This window comes from Panthera tigris, chromosome B1 (genome assembly GCF_018350195.1).
Source record: "Panthera tigris isolate Pti1 chromosome B1, P.tigris_Pti1_mat1.1, whole genome shotgun sequence".
Classification (NCBI taxonomy): domain Eukaryota; kingdom Metazoa; phylum Chordata; class Mammalia; order Carnivora; family Felidae; genus Panthera; species Panthera tigris.
Window position 1 is genome coordinate 161,154,493 of NC_056663.1, and position 18,523 is coordinate 161,173,015.

The following is an 18,523-nucleotide window of genomic DNA, read 5'->3' on the forward strand; positions in this document are numbered from 1 at the left end:
GACAGTTAGATGGCTATAAGCCAATGTCCCAGAGAGGACAAACTATGCCTCCCTTTGACCAAATAGTCTTTTTTTTTTTTTTTAAGTTTATTTATTTTTGACAGAGACAGAGTGCGAGCATGAGCTGGGGAGGGACAGAGAGAGAGAGAGAGAGAGAGAGAGAGAGAGAGGGAGACACAGAATCTGAAGCAGGCTCCAGGCTCTGAGCTGTCAGCACAGTGCCTGACGCAGGGCTCGAACTCACGAACTGTGAGATCATGACCTGGACCAAAGTCAGACGCTTAACCGACTGAGCCACCCAGGCGCCCCTTGACCAAATATTCTTAAGAAATATTTTTGTATCTACTGCAATGTAGTCTAAATGCAAAGAAATCTTCTTCACTGTTAATCTTCGAAAATGGCATGTGGTTAAAATTTTTAATACAGTTGTTCGGTCAGTATTTAAACCATCTTTGAGATATTAAGGAAAGGAAGAGAAAAAAAGAGGTCACTGTGATTATAGCCAAAGGAAAGAAATAACATATCTCAGGAGAAAGAAGATATAGAAAAGATGGAAGAAATCAAAAGATGTGGATGAAAGTCAATTTTCTGGAAAAGGAAGTTTTAACACTAACCTGGAAGAGAAAGTATACAGTAAAATTTCTCGATTGTGTAATTCAGTGTCATGTAGGCAAATGTGAAGATAATAGTTAATAAATCACAAGAAGATCTCTTAAGTTTGAGTGGACAGAAAACTGAAAGACAGGCTCAATACAGATGAATATAGTTGCAACTATATTAATAAAGTTGTTTCTATATTATTTTAATTATGATCCGAGACAAAAGGGGTATTAAAAAGGATTGTAAGAATGTTCCCTAATGATATGAGCCTAATCTGACTCAATTAAATCTGACTGAACTGTTCTGTTCAACATGACCATCATAATGTTGTTTTTGATCATCTCAGGAATGAGAACAGAAAGTAATACCTAAGCCTTTGGCAATGGCATTTATAAATGACGTTTGACACGTATGTGATGATAGGGGACCTGACCTATCTAAAATTTATAAGCTCATTTCACTAACCTGAAATAGCCCGTATTAGTGGGCTATTATATTAGTGGGCACTAATTATAAAATCAACATGTGAGAAACATTACATTCATGGGTTGATTGGCATCGCTCGCAGTTGACCTAAGATTATCATCTAAAGAGCTTTTGATTCTGGATTCATTTGCCAAGTTACATCATTCCTGAAACATCTCAAATCAAGCAGGACAGTGTAGAATCGCATGCTATTACCACAGCGTGTAGTTGGGTCCGAATGACCCTGACTTAGTCAACAATCATGATCTGATCATGAATGATCAGCTGCTCTGTGATACTGACAAGAATGATCACTTACTCATGTGACAAGCCCTTAAACATCCGTTCCCAGTGGTTGGCAGTGGGGTGGCAGGAGGAATGCTGTTGGAATGAAGTTACAGGGATCTAACAGAGTGAGATCTCTGAACCAAAGTGAGATCACTTCTTTTTTTTTATTTAATTTTTTTATTTTATTATTATTAATATGAAATTTATTGTCAAGCCGGTTTCCGTACAACACCCAGTGCTCATCCCAACAGGTGCCTTCCTCAATGCCCATCACCCACTTTCCCCTCCCTCCCACCCCCCATCAACCCTCAGTTTATTCTTAGTTTTTAAGAGTCTCTTATGGTTTGCCTCCCTCCCTCTCTAACTTTTTTTTCCCCTTCCCCTCCCCCAAGGTCTTCTGTTAAGTAAGTCATACAGAGAAAGACTTCTTTTTTTTTTTTTTAATTTTTTAAAATGCTTATTTATTTTTGAGAGAGAGAGAGAGCAAGTGGGAAAGGGTCAGAGAGAGAGGGAGACACAGAATCCAAAGTGGGCTCCAGGATCCGCACTCGGCACAGAGCCTGACTCGTGCTCGAACTCAAGAACCACAAGATCATGACCTGAGCTGAAGCTGGATGCTCAACTGACTGAGCCAGCTAGGCACCCCCAAAGTGGGATCACTTCTAAGGTAAACAGCAGCCACAACAGCCTTACAAGGACATTTGGAGGAAGTATCTCCTTGTGCACAAACCTCTCACGGGCTAATCACTATGCTAATCCATGGCAAAATAATCTGTCCATTCCTTAGATGGTACATGAACCCCTTACAGATGATAAGAGCTATTCGTCTGAATCTCAGAAGACAAGTCAAGTTGACTGTTCTTTCCAGTTCAGCCATTGAATTTTTAAGCTGTCGGGCAACTGCGTAGGTCTGAAGGGATGACTACTCATAAACCCCTTCCATTGCCCTGTTGTATGGCTTTGCTCAGGAGGGCAAGAAGAGAGAAAAACGGGGAGAGAAATAGTTGCGGTATTTTCTTGTATTCCTATACAGCTTTTCAATGCTCAGAACACGATCCAGCATGATGAATTGTTTCTGTGAAGGAGGCAGCTAGAAAGGAACATTGTCTTCATTCTCCAGATAAGAGAACTGAAGGAAGATAATTCAGGGTAGGCTGATTACAATGTGGCATGAAAATGCATATCTACTACTCTTTATTCTAGTATTCGATCCACCCTGATTGAAATAACACAGTCATCAATAATAACAACTAACACTTATTGAATACTTACCATTCTTTAAATATATTATCTTATTTAATCCTCCCAACAACTGCACACAATGTATACTATAATTAGCTTCGCCGCACAACTGAGGATAACAAGTATTGAGTCAACCCAGCTTCCTGTTTCTTAAATATCATCCTGGGAATGTTAAGTGTTTGGGGAGGTAAATGAGCTTTTTTATAACCACTCAGCAGTGCCTCGTTATATACTGTGTAAAAAACGGTTAGCCACATTTTCCCATTAAGTTTGTATTTTTTTCCTTCTTATTTATCTTCCCTTCCTGGTAGTGGAAACTTACCCACAGAAACAAAAGGAGTCTTTGATCGTCACTACATCTCAGCCTTTCAGGAGCCATTTGAGCTTGAGTAAGTCATTTAACCTGTTTCCTCTGAAATTTATAGAATGGGAATAACATCCCACTGTTTAGTTCATTGGATTGTTGTGAGGGTGAGATGAGACATAAGTGAAATGTTTTGTAAAATGTTTTGCACTGTGTATAAGCACTGATATAAATATTATTTTTAACGTAGATGGTCTTTTTTCTTTGCCTCATTTCCCCCTTATTTTTCTGAACAAAGAGTGCATTCTTTTACATGTTCAATCCAAATGTCTTCCTGTGGTGCAATTAACTACAACAATAAAAATAATAGCAAGATTTCATGCTGTCTCTCTCTCTCTCTCACAAATAAACATTAAAAAAATTTTTTTTTTAAAAAGAGGGGTTGCACCTGAGTGGCTCAGTCAGTTAAGCATCTGACTTCGGCTCAGGTCATGATCTCACGGTTCGTGGGTTCCAGACCCACGTCGAGCTCTGTGCTGACAGCTCAGAGCCTGGAGCCTGCTTCGGCTTCTGTGACTCCCTCTCTCTCTGACCCTCCCCCATTCACTCTTCTTCTCTCTCTCTTAAAAATAACGTTAACAAATTTAAAAAAATAATAATAGCAAGATTTCTGAAGTTCACTTAGAACTATTTTGTTCCTCCAGGTGTAAGTTATTCTCATGGTAGTAAGGTGCATTTATTTTTCTGAACCCCCTGAGTACCTCAAAGTTCATTATATCTTCTAAGGACACACTAGTATCTTTAAATATATCAAGCACAGAGTTATTAGTGGATTTCCCAAAGCCTAAAATTGTTCACGAATCTTCTTAAGTGCTTAATATCATTAGGAGCAATATAATACTTTGAATATTGAAGCCCTAAAGTTAACTTGAGAGAATTTTATCTTTGAAATTTAGTTCTATATCAGGGTACCTGGTAGGCTCAGTTGGTTAAGCATCCGATTCTTCATTTCTTGATTTTGGCTCAGGTCATGATCTTAGGTTCGAACCCTGCATGGGGCTCCGGGCTGACAGTGCAGAGCCCGCTTGGATTCTCTCTCTCTTTCTGCCCCTGCCTGGCTCAGTTGGGTAAGTGTCCGACTGGCTCAGGTTATGATCGCGCAGTCTGTGAGTTCGAGCCCCACGTCAGGCTCTGTGCTGACAGCTCAGAGCCTGGAGCCTGCTTCCAATTTTGTGTCTCCCTCTCTCTCTCTGCACCTCTCCCACTCGCACTCTGTCTGTCTCTCTCTGTTTCTCAAAAATAAATAAACATTAAAAAAATTTTTTTAAATGAATAAACTTAAAAAAATGTAGTTCAATATATAAAAAAATAAATTTAGTTCTATATAAAAGTAACTCATGTTTGCAGAAGAGGTTGGGACATACTACCCAATGGTAGTAGAAAAGAAAGAAACTTTCAAAGTATAAATGTAAGAAGCAGACATTCAGAAAGAAAATGCTATGAGAAAATATTGTAAGAACAAACTAGATGTGAGTGAAAACACCATAGCAAGGCTAGTGCCTAAGTGTGGGGGGTGGGGTGAGAAGTGAGACAAGGACACAGAGGCAGACTGTCTTCTAAGTTCCTGTTGGAAGCTAGGTGTTGTCTAAACTGAATCATGTGAGAAGTCCAGCCTGACTATTAAATCCAACTCTTCCCTGTACCATGCTCAAAGAAGTGTAGAAAAATCTTAACATTGGTGAACAAGAGGGCCACTGGCTCCCAGTGAGAGTTCCAAAAGGGTGCAGAATAGATTTTCATCTCACCCATTCATGAGCAAAAAGTGGTTGTGCTTCTCAAGCCTTAAAGGTGAAGCACAATATTTAAAAAGTTATGTGCTGAGTGTCTATGTAAGTATGGCATTATGGCAATGCTGCAGAGGCATAAAATAAAACAGCTTAACTGAGACACCTGTTTGGCTCAGTGCGAGGAGCATGTGAGTCTTGATCTTGGGCCGTGAGTTCAAGCCCTGTGTTGGGTGTAGAGATTACTTAATAAACTTAAAACACACACACACACACACACACAACTTACCTAAAAAAGATACCAGAGAAATTTTTACACATGGACACACACACATCTCCCCCAAATCTTAAAAATTAATGGTTTGATCAATCTATTGATTGAAAGATTTCTTTCAATGGTCTTTCTTTCAAATGGTCTTTCTGCCATTTCTTATGATATCCAGGGTCAAGAAGGAAGAGCTAATCCTTTTGTCTTCTGACTTGGTTGGAATAATCATCTATTACTACGTAACTGAGTACCCCAAAACCTTGTGGCTTAAGGAAGAATAAATGTTTGTTATTTCCGGCAGTTTCTGTGTGTTCGGAATTGGTAAGTGGCTTAGCTGGGTGGTCTGGAACAGGGTCTCTCATAATATTGCAGTCATCATGGTAGTTGGGGCTGCAGTCATCTGAAGGCTTGATTAGGGCTGGAGAATCTGCTTTTAAGATGGCTTAATTCGCATGAGTGACAGAAAACCTCAGTTCCTCTCCATCTGAGCCTACTTATGGTGGAGTTTGAGTGTTCTCGTGACATTTCAGCTGGCATTCCCCCAGACTGAGTGATTTAAGAGAATAATATAGTCGCCGCCATGTCTTTAATAGCCTAGATTCAGAAATCACATACTGTCATGTTCACAAATCCTATTGGTCGCACCAGTCAGCTCTATTCAGTGTGGGAGGGGACTACAGAAGGGCATGAATACCGGATGATGAGGCTCAGGAGGGATCTTCTTGGAGGCTGGCTCTCACCTTAGTCAAATCACACTATATCTGGTTCTGATCCCCAAATAATAAAAAAGGTGTGGGAGTCGGATACAGCCTCTGCAAAGAGTCAGGAACTTGAATCTACCTTCTTGAAGAAAAATTGGTTGAAGTAAATGGGCAGGTTTAGCTCAAAGAAAAATGATTTCAGGTGGGGATATCTTCACTTATTCGACGGACTGTCACATAGAAGAAAGAGTAAACTTGTGTCCCCAGAGATTGGAATGAGAATTAATGGATGAGGTTGTATTGAATGACTCTTGGATTCCAGGCTATATTCAAGGGCTTGGAGAAAAAAAAGAAGGAAAAAAAAAAAACACGCCAAGACATAATCTTAGACCTTAAAGAATCTAGTCTTTAAAAACTGTGGAAGAACATCATATTTTTGCTTATGCTCAATATGCTATAGCTATTTAATGTAATTATTGAGATGCTCAATAAAGAAGGAAGCACCACATGGTTTAGACTGAAGCAAAGTTCTGGAGCCAGTGTGGACAAGATGACTTCTGGGCACCATTCTGTTTCTGTGAGCCTATAATTTTAGGGGTAGTGTCCAGACATTTGTGAATTTAAAAGATGGCAGAGAAGAAAAGCCAGTACAACTTGTATGTCATATTTACAGTGTTGGTTTAAATCAGGTAAGCAGCCACAGATATTATTCTAGGGTAATTTAAGAAAATCCATATATTTTACCGATCTTTTTTATTTTTATTTAAAAAAATTTTTTAATGTTTATTTATTATTGAGACACAGGGAGAGACAGAGCCATGAGCAGGGGAGGGGCTGAGAGAGAGGGAGGCACAGAATCTGAAGCAGGTTCCAGGCTCTGAGCTGTCAGCACAAAGCCCGATGCAGGGCTCGAACTCACGAACCACGAGGTCATGACCTGAGCCGAAGTTGGACGCTCAACCGACTGAGCCACCCAGGTGCCCCTATTTTACCGTTCTTTATAAAAATATCTGGGGGCAGACACAGTAAATATGTATATACAGTGTGAAATCAAGGAAGAAAAGAAATGGGATGACTTCATGTATCTAATATTTTTAAGGCACCAAACATGTGCTAAGCACTATTGTAGTTATTGGGAAGGTAGAGGGAAGTAATCTGAATAGTTCTCTTGCTGGAGTTTAAAAACAAAGCGTAAGATCATGGGAAGAGGAAACTCGCTGTTTAGGCTCCAGTCCTGGTTCTACCACTTCCTAGGTGTGTGACCTTGGGCCAAGTTACCTAATTTCCTTTTGCCTCAGTTTGCACACATGTGAGGTAGGGATGAAGATGTTACATTATAAGGATGTTTGTGAGGCTAGGTGAGTTGCTGTGGGCAAAGGGTTTAGAGCAGTGCCTGATGGCATGTCTGCCTCATAAGTGTTTGTTTCTGTTCCCAAACAAAATAGATTCTGCTTTCAGGAGGCTCCCAGTCCGTTTATATCATCTTTTTTCCCTCTCCCTCAGGAGCACAATTGTTGAGGTGACTATGGAAGCAGCAGAGGGTATCTGTTGCTTCCTCAGAGCTTTTGACATAGTCGTATGGCAAGCAACCTTTCCTTCATCCACTGGAGTTAAGCAGTGCTATTTTACATTACTTATGCTCTGGGGACCACAAACTCTAAGGGTGGCACCCATCACACAAATTTTACGTTGAAAAAGATCTTTTAAAATGATCGGTGAGGGTTGAGATGATCAATTTCTGTTTTTGGAACCATACCTGTGAGTAAAGACTAAGTAAGACATTTTGTTTGTCTTCCCAGAGAACCAAGAAGTTTGAGTTTCTCAAAACAATATAAAACCCTCTTGATGTGTTTTAAAATTCTTCCTCGCTCTAGGAAGATGGTGCTTAGGGCTGGAACATAGTGCTCATGGCTGGCACTACACATTTCTACTCCTGTTGCCAGGTATCCTAATATCATATCTACTTCATGCAAATAAATAAGTTCAGGAACATTAAAGAAAAGCATATGTTAATCTCAGTACAATCGTTCCTATTACTCTTGTTCACTCTTGTCATGTTTTAATAGCGATAAAATAATAAGAGGAAAAACAGCTGACGTATTCTCTGTGATTACCAGGTTCCAGGCACTATATTCTAGATCCCATCTCATTTGCCCTTTTCAGGAATCATATACTTGATATGATCCCTTCTCCAACTAATTTCTTAGGTTGGCCATTCCTGTATCACAAGTTTGGTGTATATTTAGCCTTTTTAAAAAAATTCTTATTTCTTTTTAAAAAATTTTTTAAAATATTTATTTATTTTCAAGAGAGAGTGAGACAGAGAGCAAGCAGGAGAGGGGCAGAGATTGAGAGAGGGAGACACAGAATCTGAAGCAGGCTCCAGGCTCTGAGCTATCAGCACAGATGCTTAACCAGATGCTTTTGGCTTAGGTTATGATCTCACAGTCATGGCATGGAGCCTTCTTGGGATTCTCTCTCTCCCTCTCTCTTGGCAGCCCCCTCAAAATAAATAAATAAACTTAATTTTTTTTTAATAAAAAAATAAAAAAAATATTTGCAAATGACATATATGATAAAGAGTTAGTATCCCAAATCTATAAAGAACTTATCAAACTCAACACCCAAAAAACAAATAACTGACTGAGCCACCCAGACACCCCAATTGAGACATTTTTTAAACCTAAAAAATATTTTTAAAGAAGTCTCTTAGAGTTTGCTTCCCTCTCTCTCTTTTTCCCCCCGTCCCATATGTTCATCTGTTTTGTTTCTTCTTCTTCTTTTTTTAAGTTTATTTATTTATTTTGAGAGAGACAGAGACAGCACAAGTGGGGAGGGGCAGAGAGAGGAAGAGAGAGAGAGGATCCCAAACAGGCTCTGTGCTGCCAGCACAAAGCCCGATGCAGGGCTTGAACAAACAAAACCGTGAGAGCATGACCTGAGCCAAAACCAAGAGTCGAATGCTTAACCGACTGAGCCACCCAGGTGCCTCTGTTTTGGTTTCTTAAATTCCACATGTAAGTGAAATCATATGGCATTTGTCTTTCTTTGACTATCTTATTTCACTTAGCATAATACACTCCTGCTCTATCCACAGCATAGCAAATGGCAAGATTTCATTCTTTTTGATGGCTGAGTAAAATTGCATTATATGCATGTATATATATACACCACATCTTTTTTATCTATTCATCAATCGGTGGACATTTGGGCTCTTTCTATAGTTTGACTATTGTCGATAATGATGCTATAAACATTGGGGTGGATGTATCCCTTCAAATCAGTATTTTTGCATCCTTTGGGTAAGTACCTCATAGTGCAATTGCTGGATCATAGGGTAGTTTTATTAACTTTTTGAGGAACCTCTATACTGTTCTCCAGAGTGGCTGCACCTGTTTGCATTCCCACCAACAGAGTGAAAGTGTTCCCCTTTCTCTGCCTTCTCACCAACACCTGTGGTCTTTTTGTGTTGTTAATTTTAGCCATTCTTACAGGCATGAGGTCATATCTCATCATAGTTTTGGTAAGTATTTCCCTGATGATGAATGATATTGAGCATCTTTTCATGTTTCTGTTAGCCATCTGGATGTCTTTGGGAAAATGTCTGTTCATACCTTCTGCCCATTTCTTGGCTAGATGATTTGTTTTTTGGGTGTTGGGTTTGATAAGTTCTTTATAGATTTGGGATACTAACTCTTTATCATATATGTCATTTGCAAATATCTTCTTTTTTATATTTTTTAAAATTTAAGTGTATTTATTTATTTTGAGGGGGCTGCCGAGAGAGAGAGAGAGAGAGAGAGAGAGAGAGAGAGAATCCCAAGCAGGCTCCATGCCCATGACTGTGAGGTCATAACCTAAGCCAAAATCAAGAGTTGGTCGCTTAACTGACTAAGCCACCCCAACATTCCACAAATATCTTCTCCCATTCCATGGATAGCGTTTTGGTTTTGTTGATTGTTTCCCTCACTGTGCAGAAGCTTCTTATTTTGATGAGGTCCCAATAGTTCATGTTTGCTTTTGTTTCCCTTACCTCTAGAGATGTGTCTAGTAAGAAATGGCCCCAGCCAAGGTTAAAGAGGTTGCTGTCTGTGTTCTCCTCTAGAATTTTTGATGGTTTCCTATCTCACATTTAGGTCTTTCATCTATTTTAAACTTATTGTTGTGTATGGTGTAAGAAAGTGGTCCCGTTTCATTCTTCTGCATGTTGCTGTCCATTTCCCAACACCATTTGTTGGAAAGACTCTTTTTTTAATTGGATATTCAATCCTGCTTTGTCAAAGATGAGTTGACCATATAGTTGTGGGTGATACATTATTATCAACTACAGTCCACAGTTTATTCAGATTTCCTTAGTTTTTACCTAATTTCCTTTATCTATTCCAGAATCCCATTCAGGATATCACATTGTATTTAGTCATCATGTCTCCTTAGGCTTCTCTTGGCTGTGACAGTTTCTTAGACTTTTCTTGTTTTTGATGACCTTGACAGCCGTGAGGAGTACCTACCAGGTATTTTGCAGGATGCCTCACTATTGGAATTTGTGTAATGTTTTTCTCATGGTTAGGGTGGTGCTGTGGGTATTTAGGAGGAAGATCAGAAAGGTTAGGTGCCATTTTCACCATATCATAACAAAGGTACCTATTATCAACATGATTTACAGCTGTTGATATTGACCTTGATTTCCAGGCTGCAGTAGCATTTGTGAGGTGTTGCCATTGTAGTTAGTCATCTCTACTTTCCACGCTGCACTCTTTGAATTTTTTTTTTTTAATGTTTATTTATTTTTGAGACAGAGAGAGACAGAGCATGAACGGGGGAGGGTCAGAGAGAGGGAGACACAGAATCTGAAACAGGCTCCGGGCTCTGAGCTGTCAGTACAGAGCCCGACGCGGGGCTCGAACTCACAGACCGTGAGATCATGACCTGAGCCAAAGTCGGCCGCTTAACCGACTGAGCCACCCAGGTGCAGTGCAGCCCCCACGCTGCACTCTTTGGAGTAAAGTCTCTGCATAGTCTCCACTTAAGGAGTGGGGAGTTTTGCTCCCTTTTTGTTACTGTTTTTTAATTATATTGATTTAGGATTCCTATGTGTTTGCAGAGTCAAGGGGTTTTGGTTGGCTCTGTCAATTGCTGGCTACAGAATTAAGTCCTTCCCTAGGATTTGCTCTTCTCCTAAATACAGCGGATATTCTTTGATTCCTGTCTTACATCATCTCTGCAGCATCTCATGTGCTGCATTTTTTAAATGTTCATGCACGCGCGCGCGCACACACACACACACAGACACACACACACACACACACACACACACACACACACACACGTGGGGGAGGGGCAGTGAGACAGAGACACAGAATCCGAAGCAGACTTCAGGTCCGAAGCAGACTTCAGGCTCTGAGCTGTCAGCACTGAGCCTGACGCGGGGCTTGAACTCACGGAGCCTTGAGATCATGACCTGAGCCGAAGTTGGCGCTTAACGAACTGAGCCACCCAGGCACCCCCATCTCGGTCATTTCTATGGCTGCTTTTACCATCTGTGGGATCTGATGGATCCCAATGTGTTTCCTGTCAAGAATAGTTTTTTAAGGCGACAGGAGTTTATTGAATACACCACAAGGGAGTGGAGGACAGGACAGCATAGGAGAGACTGCATTCCCTGCCAAGAATTCTGTTTTGCATCTCCTCCTTCCCTTTCTTCCCTTTGCCCTGCATTGTCTGTCTATCCATTCGCCCATGCACACATCTATCCATCTATCTTTCTAATGTCTTTATCTATGTTCTACTGGGCATCTCCATTTGGTGTCTCCCATTCCACAAACTGAATCTACTATCCTCTCCTATAAACCTGGGCTGAACGCAGGAGACTCAAACATGATCATGAAGACAAAGTCATGTTTGCTTCATCCCTTGACCCTATTTTCCTCAGGGTTGGCATCATTTCTAAGCATTTTCTACCATGGCAAGAGCGACATAGCTCCTGTTTCATGCAAAAGGAGTTTTCCCTCCTTCCCCATAGTTCTATTAAAAGTCCTGGTATTGAATCTCATTGGTGTTGTCTGAATCATGTGTCCATTCAAAGCAATCACTGTGCTCCAAGGTATCCTATGGCCTCTGATTTGCCAGCTTTAGGCCATGAGCCCACTCTTGGAATTGATGATATGGTCAGCTTAACCCAATCACAAGTACTTAGAGTGGGGGAGGTATGATTTACCACAAATCATCTGGGGATATGCTGGTTTCAGAAGAAGTGGGAGATGTATTCTGGGTAGGTTGGACTACTGGTCTCCCACTTGAAAATTAAAAAAAATATTTTTTAAGTTTATTCATTTTTGAGAGAGAGAGACAGAGCGTGAGCAGGGAACAGGCAGAGAGAGAGAGAGAGAGAGAGAGAGAGACAGAATCTGAAGCAGGCTCCAGGCTCTGAGCTGTCAGCACAGAGCCAGACGTGGGACTCGAACCCACGAACTGCAAGATCATGACCTGAGCCAAAGTTGGATGCTTAACCAACTGAGCCATCCAGGTGCCCCTCCCACTTGAAAATTTTAAAATGCACTGGCTTTCTTGGACCCATTGCCTGGCTTCACGTCCTCAGTGTATCACCTTTACTTTCAGGATGAAGTTCAGACTCCTTAGCAAGGCCTTCAAGTTTCTATCAACCTCTTTGAACCCATCTCAGTTTGGCTCCGCCTTCCTTATTATGGTCCAACCACAGTGGCTTTGGTTTGTACCTGATTTAGGCCATGCTCTTTTCTGCCTCAGGGTCTTTAACCATTGCTATAGACTGAATGTTTGTGTTTCCCCACAATTCATAGGTTGAAGTCTTAACCCCCAATGTGATGGTGTTGGGAGGTGGGGTCTTTGGTAGAAGAGTAGGTCATGAGGGTGGAGAAATAAATTTCTGTTTTTTATATGTCTATGGTACTCCATTATAGCAGCCTCTGTTGCTACAAACATGCTTGTCCCACTACCTGGAACTTTCTCTTCTGTTCTGTTTCCCATCCTTATACTTTTGCTGATTTCTCAGAGTTGAGTTACAACCATTAACTGTTCTCATGGTCCCTGAACTTCTCCACAGGACAGACTACAATTCTAATAGTTAATCATTTTTAAAATTACCCGTCAGCCCTCCCTCGTGCCCCAATGTACTTTATGCTACATGGAGGCACGGATTGTGTTTTAATATATTATTGCTAAGCCCTCGTTCCTGGCACAGAATATGGCACATGGGAATAAGTCAATGCATATTTATTTAATGAATAAATGAGTGAAAAAGGGAGGGTTGACATGCTGTCATAGTTCGGGCTGTCATGACAAAATACCACAGACTGGGTGGCTTCAACAACCGAAGATTATTTCTCACAGTTCTGGAGACTGGAAGTCCAAGATCAAAGGGCTGGCTTATTTGGCTCCTGGTGAGAGATAGCTTCCTGTGATGCCAGCGGCAATCTTTTTTTCTGTGTCCTCACACCAAGGGGAGATTGGTGGGGAGAGCAAGCTCTTTGGTCTCTTCTTAACAAAGGCACTAAATCCTAAGGACCTACTCTCGGGGACCTCACCTAAACCTAATTACCTCCAGAGGCCTGACTTCCCCAATACCATCACATTGGAGGGTTAGGATTCCTACATATAAATTTTAGGTGGGGGGATACAATTCAGTCCACAGCATTACCTCATTTGATCTTTGACAACCTCAATGGCATGAGTTCCATTTCAGAATGAAGAAAAGGAGGCTTAGGAAGTTGAATCTGCCCAAAGCCACTGGCTAGGTAGTGATAGAACTGGTAAGTTTTCAAATCTAGGAATATCTGCCTTAAAAGCAACTGAATGTCCGTCTGTTGCCTCATGAGGCCTCTGAGGCATTATCTCGTTTGGTTTTGAGTCATTTAGTCTGAAGGTGAACGTGACAGCGTGTGAAGTAGGAATGTAAAGGGGAGCCAAATGGAGAGGAGCCTGTACAGTAGAGAGCTGGAGAACCCTGAACACTGAGGGAAAAGATATTGAGAAGGGGAGTTTGTTCCCGGGGAGAAACTGGGGAAGAAGTTTGACAGGAAACTGGGTCCTGGAAGGTTGGGGGTGGAGTTTGGGATTGTGATGTCATCGATCATTAGGGAAACTTTGGACTCATCTTCTCTCATCCTCTCCGCCTCGTTCCCAGGTCCCACACCCCTTTGCTAGCTCTGACAGGTTTTTTTCAGAGCAGGAAAAAGAAGAGCAAAATAGGAAGACCAAAAATAAAACAGCCCCCCACCTTACACCAAGGCAGCGGGAGATACAAAGATCTCTCTGTTGAATAGATCTTAGACTAAGAACATTTCTCCCACACAGAACCAGTGTTAAGATAAAGGGTGACATTCACACAGTCCTCAGAAGCCTAGTTAACTCGTGCTGTTCTGGAACTAGCACTAGTAGCAATATGTGTCCATTCAGAGAACATTTATCCAGCTCCTTTTCTGAAGCAGGAGCTGTGGCTGAGCTGTGAGTTGCTGTGGGTGACTTCCTCTGCCCTTGGGAAGTTTCCAGCTATGTGATGGTTTAGATACTTTGGGGCCCCAGCCCCTTATCTCGGCCACTGTTTCCACAGAAAGGTGAATTCTCAGTCACGGCACGCTGGGTGTGGGCCACGCTTAGAACATGCTGACCTTCCTTCCTCTTGTTCCCTTTTTTCACCCTCCCATTTGCAGCGGCTCCTTCAACGGAGGGCAGCCACTGGCCTCTTGGTTCCTGCTAAGAAGGAGACTCGGGAGCTTGGCCTACCCAGTGCACTGAGGTTGAAGCTGTGGGTTTGACTATTAAATAGCCATTTGGTGATGAGAAAGTCACATAGCGTCTCGGAGATGAAGGACTAAATTACATCCTCCTTGGTTACCTCATAGGAGTCTTGGGGGAATATTAAATGATATGTATGTGCTTTATAAACAGTAAAGCATTACATAATGCGAGCAATTGTGCTGATCCTCATAGAGCTGATTAGTGGGATGGGGCCTTAGACAGCCCTTATTTGCTGTGTGCCAGACCTTCTTCTAGGCATTTCATGCATCTGCGGAGGAGGCCAGTGTGGGGGTGGGGGGTGGGTACTATTATTCTTATTTGACACATGAGGAACAGAGAGGTTAAGTGACCTGTTCAGGGTCACATAGTAAGTGACAGAGCTGAGCTTCAAAGGCAGGCAGTCACGCTTCACAGCCCACTGCTAACCACCAAACTAAGCTGCCTTCTGTGTGCTTCATTAGTACCCTCTGTATACTCCTCTGGGAGCACTTGACACAATTATAATTGCTTACGTTAGTGATAAATAAACTACTAGAAGGCAGGGACTGTATTTCATTCACACACACACACACACACACACACACACACGCACACAGTGCCTGACACATAGAGCTCAGTATATATTTGTTGAATTAGTAAATGAATAAATGTCCTCTGGGGAGATATACAGCAAGTCTGATACAACTACTGCGGTTTTCCTTTATCTTTTCTTGGCTACCTATGCTCATTTCCTTCAACCATTTCCAGTAAGAAAATGTTTGGTATTTCTTGCCGTCCTTATTGCCCTCCTTTGCATTTTTCTCAAGTTCAACAATGACCCATCTAAAGGGAAATGTCAGAATGTGAACACTGTACTTGCAGAATAGTCTGACACCAGCCCTGGATCCAGTATGACTGTTCTCTCCTGTCTTTGTGGTATATACTCATTATCTAGGACTCCCTCAGGAGTCCACTGCTGCCCCTGAACTTTTTGTATGGCCGGACAGGTTCTTGACTATGAAACTAAGCACCCAGAGTGACCCTTAGGCCTTCATTAGTGGTCTAGGCAGGTAAGCAGAATCCATTAAACTCTTCCTCCCCTCCCCTCTTCTCCCTCCTCTACCCTTTCCATTCTAGAAGGGGCTGTAAGGAAGGGAAAGGGATTCCGTAAGGTCTTAAGGGAAGAAAACAGGTTATGGTTGTGATGAGGGAGTTGGGGCAGGAAAACTGCATCTTTCAAACTGGAATCCAGAGAATGTGGCAATTTTTTTGCTTCATGTCATGACTACAGTGAGTTCTCTTGTAAGAAAAAAATAGCATCATTGGCCTGTATTTAAGGGGATGATGGGACATGATGTTTCAGTTTGGACATGTTTTGAAAATTCTTTTATCAAAGTGGACAAAAACATTTGCAATGTTTCTGTTGGGCTCCTCAAATTGGGAAAGTACAGACTCTGGCTTCCATCAAGACTAAAAACACTGACAAAAAGCGAGATTCAGCTATTAGATAAACTGGCAAACACGCACTATAAATTTTGTATTCCAACCAGGGTTTTTGTTTTTAGTAGTTTTGGGTAGAGGTTACTTTGGGTGATTAAGTGCTCCACTGGACAGACACCCCTGGCTCCATTCCTCCAGGCGGGATCAACGCCCCGGGCCCTCGGAGCCGCCCTTTGCAGGACTCGCTTGCTGGAGGGCGGGACCGCGCCGGCGGGGGCGCGCTGCCGAAGCGTCGTCGGCGGGTGGGAGCGGAGGAAGGAAGGAAGGCGCCCTGGGAGCGCGCGAGGCCACACGTTCGCGCGCGCCCGCGCGCCCACGCGCCCGACCGCACTCCCGGGAAGTCTCGCGATGCCGTAGCCGGCTGCTCCCGCTGCGGGTGGCTCTGGCTGTTGCTGTGGTTGCCTGAGTTGCTGCTGCTGCGGCGGCGGCGGCAGCGGCGGTACTGGTGGAGGTGTCGGCCCTTGGGCGGATGTTGACATTGTGTTGTTGTTATTGCTGATGGTAATGGCGGCGGCGGCGGCGGCGACGGCCGGGACCCCATCTCCTCTGTAGCCGGAGCCGAGGCAGCGAAGAGCTAACTCCGCGGCCTCTGAGCCCGAGGCAGCGACTCCCCTCAGCCTCCGCCGCCTCGCCTGCCCGTTTCCCGGCCGCGGCCCCGGCCCCTGGAGTCAGGCCCCTTTGGGCAGGGGGCCTCGGAGGCTCAGGATGGCGGATTTCGACGAGATCTATGAGGAGGAGGAGGACGAGGAGCGGGCCCTGGAGGAGCAGCTGCTCAAATACTCGCCGGACCCAGTGGTGGTCCGCGGCTCCGGTCACGTCACCGTGTAAGGCCCGGAGGAGGGGAGGGCGAGGACGGGAAGGTGCAGGGCTGGGGTGGGCGCCCCCCCTTTACTCCTCGGGAGCCCTCTTTCCCCGGTGTCCGTCTTGTGTCGGGGCCTTCGGGAAGAGTAGGAGACCAGGAAGTGAGAACTTGCTTTAATTTCGTTTGTTTCGATCTCCGGAGTGGGGACAGACACTGCCCTTCCTCCCCCACACGCCCCCTTTAGCAGGCCCTACAGGCCTGGGCGATGTGACGGATCCCAGGAGCGAAGGTTTTTCTTGAGTCTGCCCTTTGGGCCACCTCTTCAGCTTCGGGGTGGAAGTACACGTATTTATGAGGTTCCTCCCCCTTGTTTTCTCTTCCAGTTACCCTGTGGTTCTCTCCTCTCATCTGTGCCTTTGAGCCTAGTGACATATGGCTCAGAGGCCAGATCTGGGCCATGTGAGACCCCAGTGACAATTGGTAATGAGTGGTTCACCGTGGTGTCTGTGCCTTTCACACATACTCACAGGTCTTCCCAGTTTCTTGCAGAGTCAATTTCAGCGGAAATGCAGGTTCCTGTAATTGTATATGATAAAAATGTGTGGATGAACCTATATTTAAGATCTGCAGAACGATATATGTTTACTACCAGTTTTTAAAAAGAAATCTACGTGCTGGACACACTCTGCTGGGGTTACTGAGTTCTCTCTGTAATCAGAGCCTCCTTTGGGCATGAACTCTGGGATGGCTTCTTCATTTGATAAGGGTTCCTTCCTGTAAGTCTGATTTGCAACATTTAAAAGTCCGATGTTATTCAAACAATAAGGAATGAGAGCTTTGTAAAAAGGTCATGACTAATCAAAGGAATGTGACGACTTGAACCAAATAATGAGCTGTCCGGAAGCAGGAAGTTTTGTAATGTTTGTCTGAGAAGTCCAGAGTTGTGTACAACTTGAAGTATTTATATTCTTCATTTTAGATCTCTTGTTCAAATCCTAGATCAAACTTGTATGCTTGTCAGAAATCTCCACACTACACCCTTCTAGTAAAATAAAAGGGCCAGCAGATCCGAGACTGGAACAGTTTTCGTTGCGTTTTTGGTGTGGGGTGAGTGGGATGTGCAGTGAATAACTTTTAGTGAAAAGGTAAGACTCCTTATAGAAGATTTTCAGCAAAATCCTTGTATTTCTCACTACGTGATATGACCAGCCATATTGTTGTTTGGGTATGCTTATGTAATGCTTTGATTTCTTTAGCACCTGTTAGTCTATATTCAGGTGACTTAATAGGGTAAAAACACTGCATAATCATTGTCACAGTGCCATGGGAAGACAATGGGATTTATCACCACAATAACAGTTACTTAGTATTTTAACTGTCATCTCCAGCAGAATTAAGAAGTTTCATGGATACTAAATCTTTCTTTAACATGTATTACAGAACTTTTTTAGTCTCATAGCCTGCCATTTAATTTTTTAGTTTGACACTCAGGACCTTTTTACATACATACATTTATTTATTTATTTATTTATTTTCTTTTTACATTGTTTTAAACCTAATGAGTGTATGTGTGCATAAAGAAGGGATTTTTTTTTTCAAACTCTTTGATGCTATCTCCCTGCCTTTCCCCCCCTAAATTCCTCTTGTTAAAGAAAAGCAGGCAATTTTTTGCTATTTAAAAAGGCGCTGCTTGAGTTATAATGTTTCCTCTGTTTAAGGAAAAGAAAAACTAAGCACTTTGTTGGGTAAATAGAAAATATAATAAAGTGCTCAGAACTAAATAGGTGATTAGTAAATTTGATTGTAGTTGGCTACTCA

The 18,523-nt window shown here is 42.7% G+C and overlaps 1 protein-coding gene across 1 annotated transcript in view; it reads left to right on the forward strand.

Moving 5' to 3' along the window:
• The first annotated feature begins 16,198 nt into the window (after positions 1 to 16,198).
• Positions 16,199 to 18,523, forward strand: part of CHIC2 (cysteine rich hydrophobic domain 2) — a 51,349-nt gene continuing 49,024 nt past the window's right edge. The window contains exon 1 of the mRNA XM_007075883.3: positions 16,199 to 16,727. Within this exon, the coding sequence (XP_007075945.1) occupies positions 16,609 to 16,727 (119 nt within the window). The 5' untranslated portion in view covers positions 16,199 to 16,608. The remainder of the gene's footprint in view (positions 16,728 to 18,523) is intronic.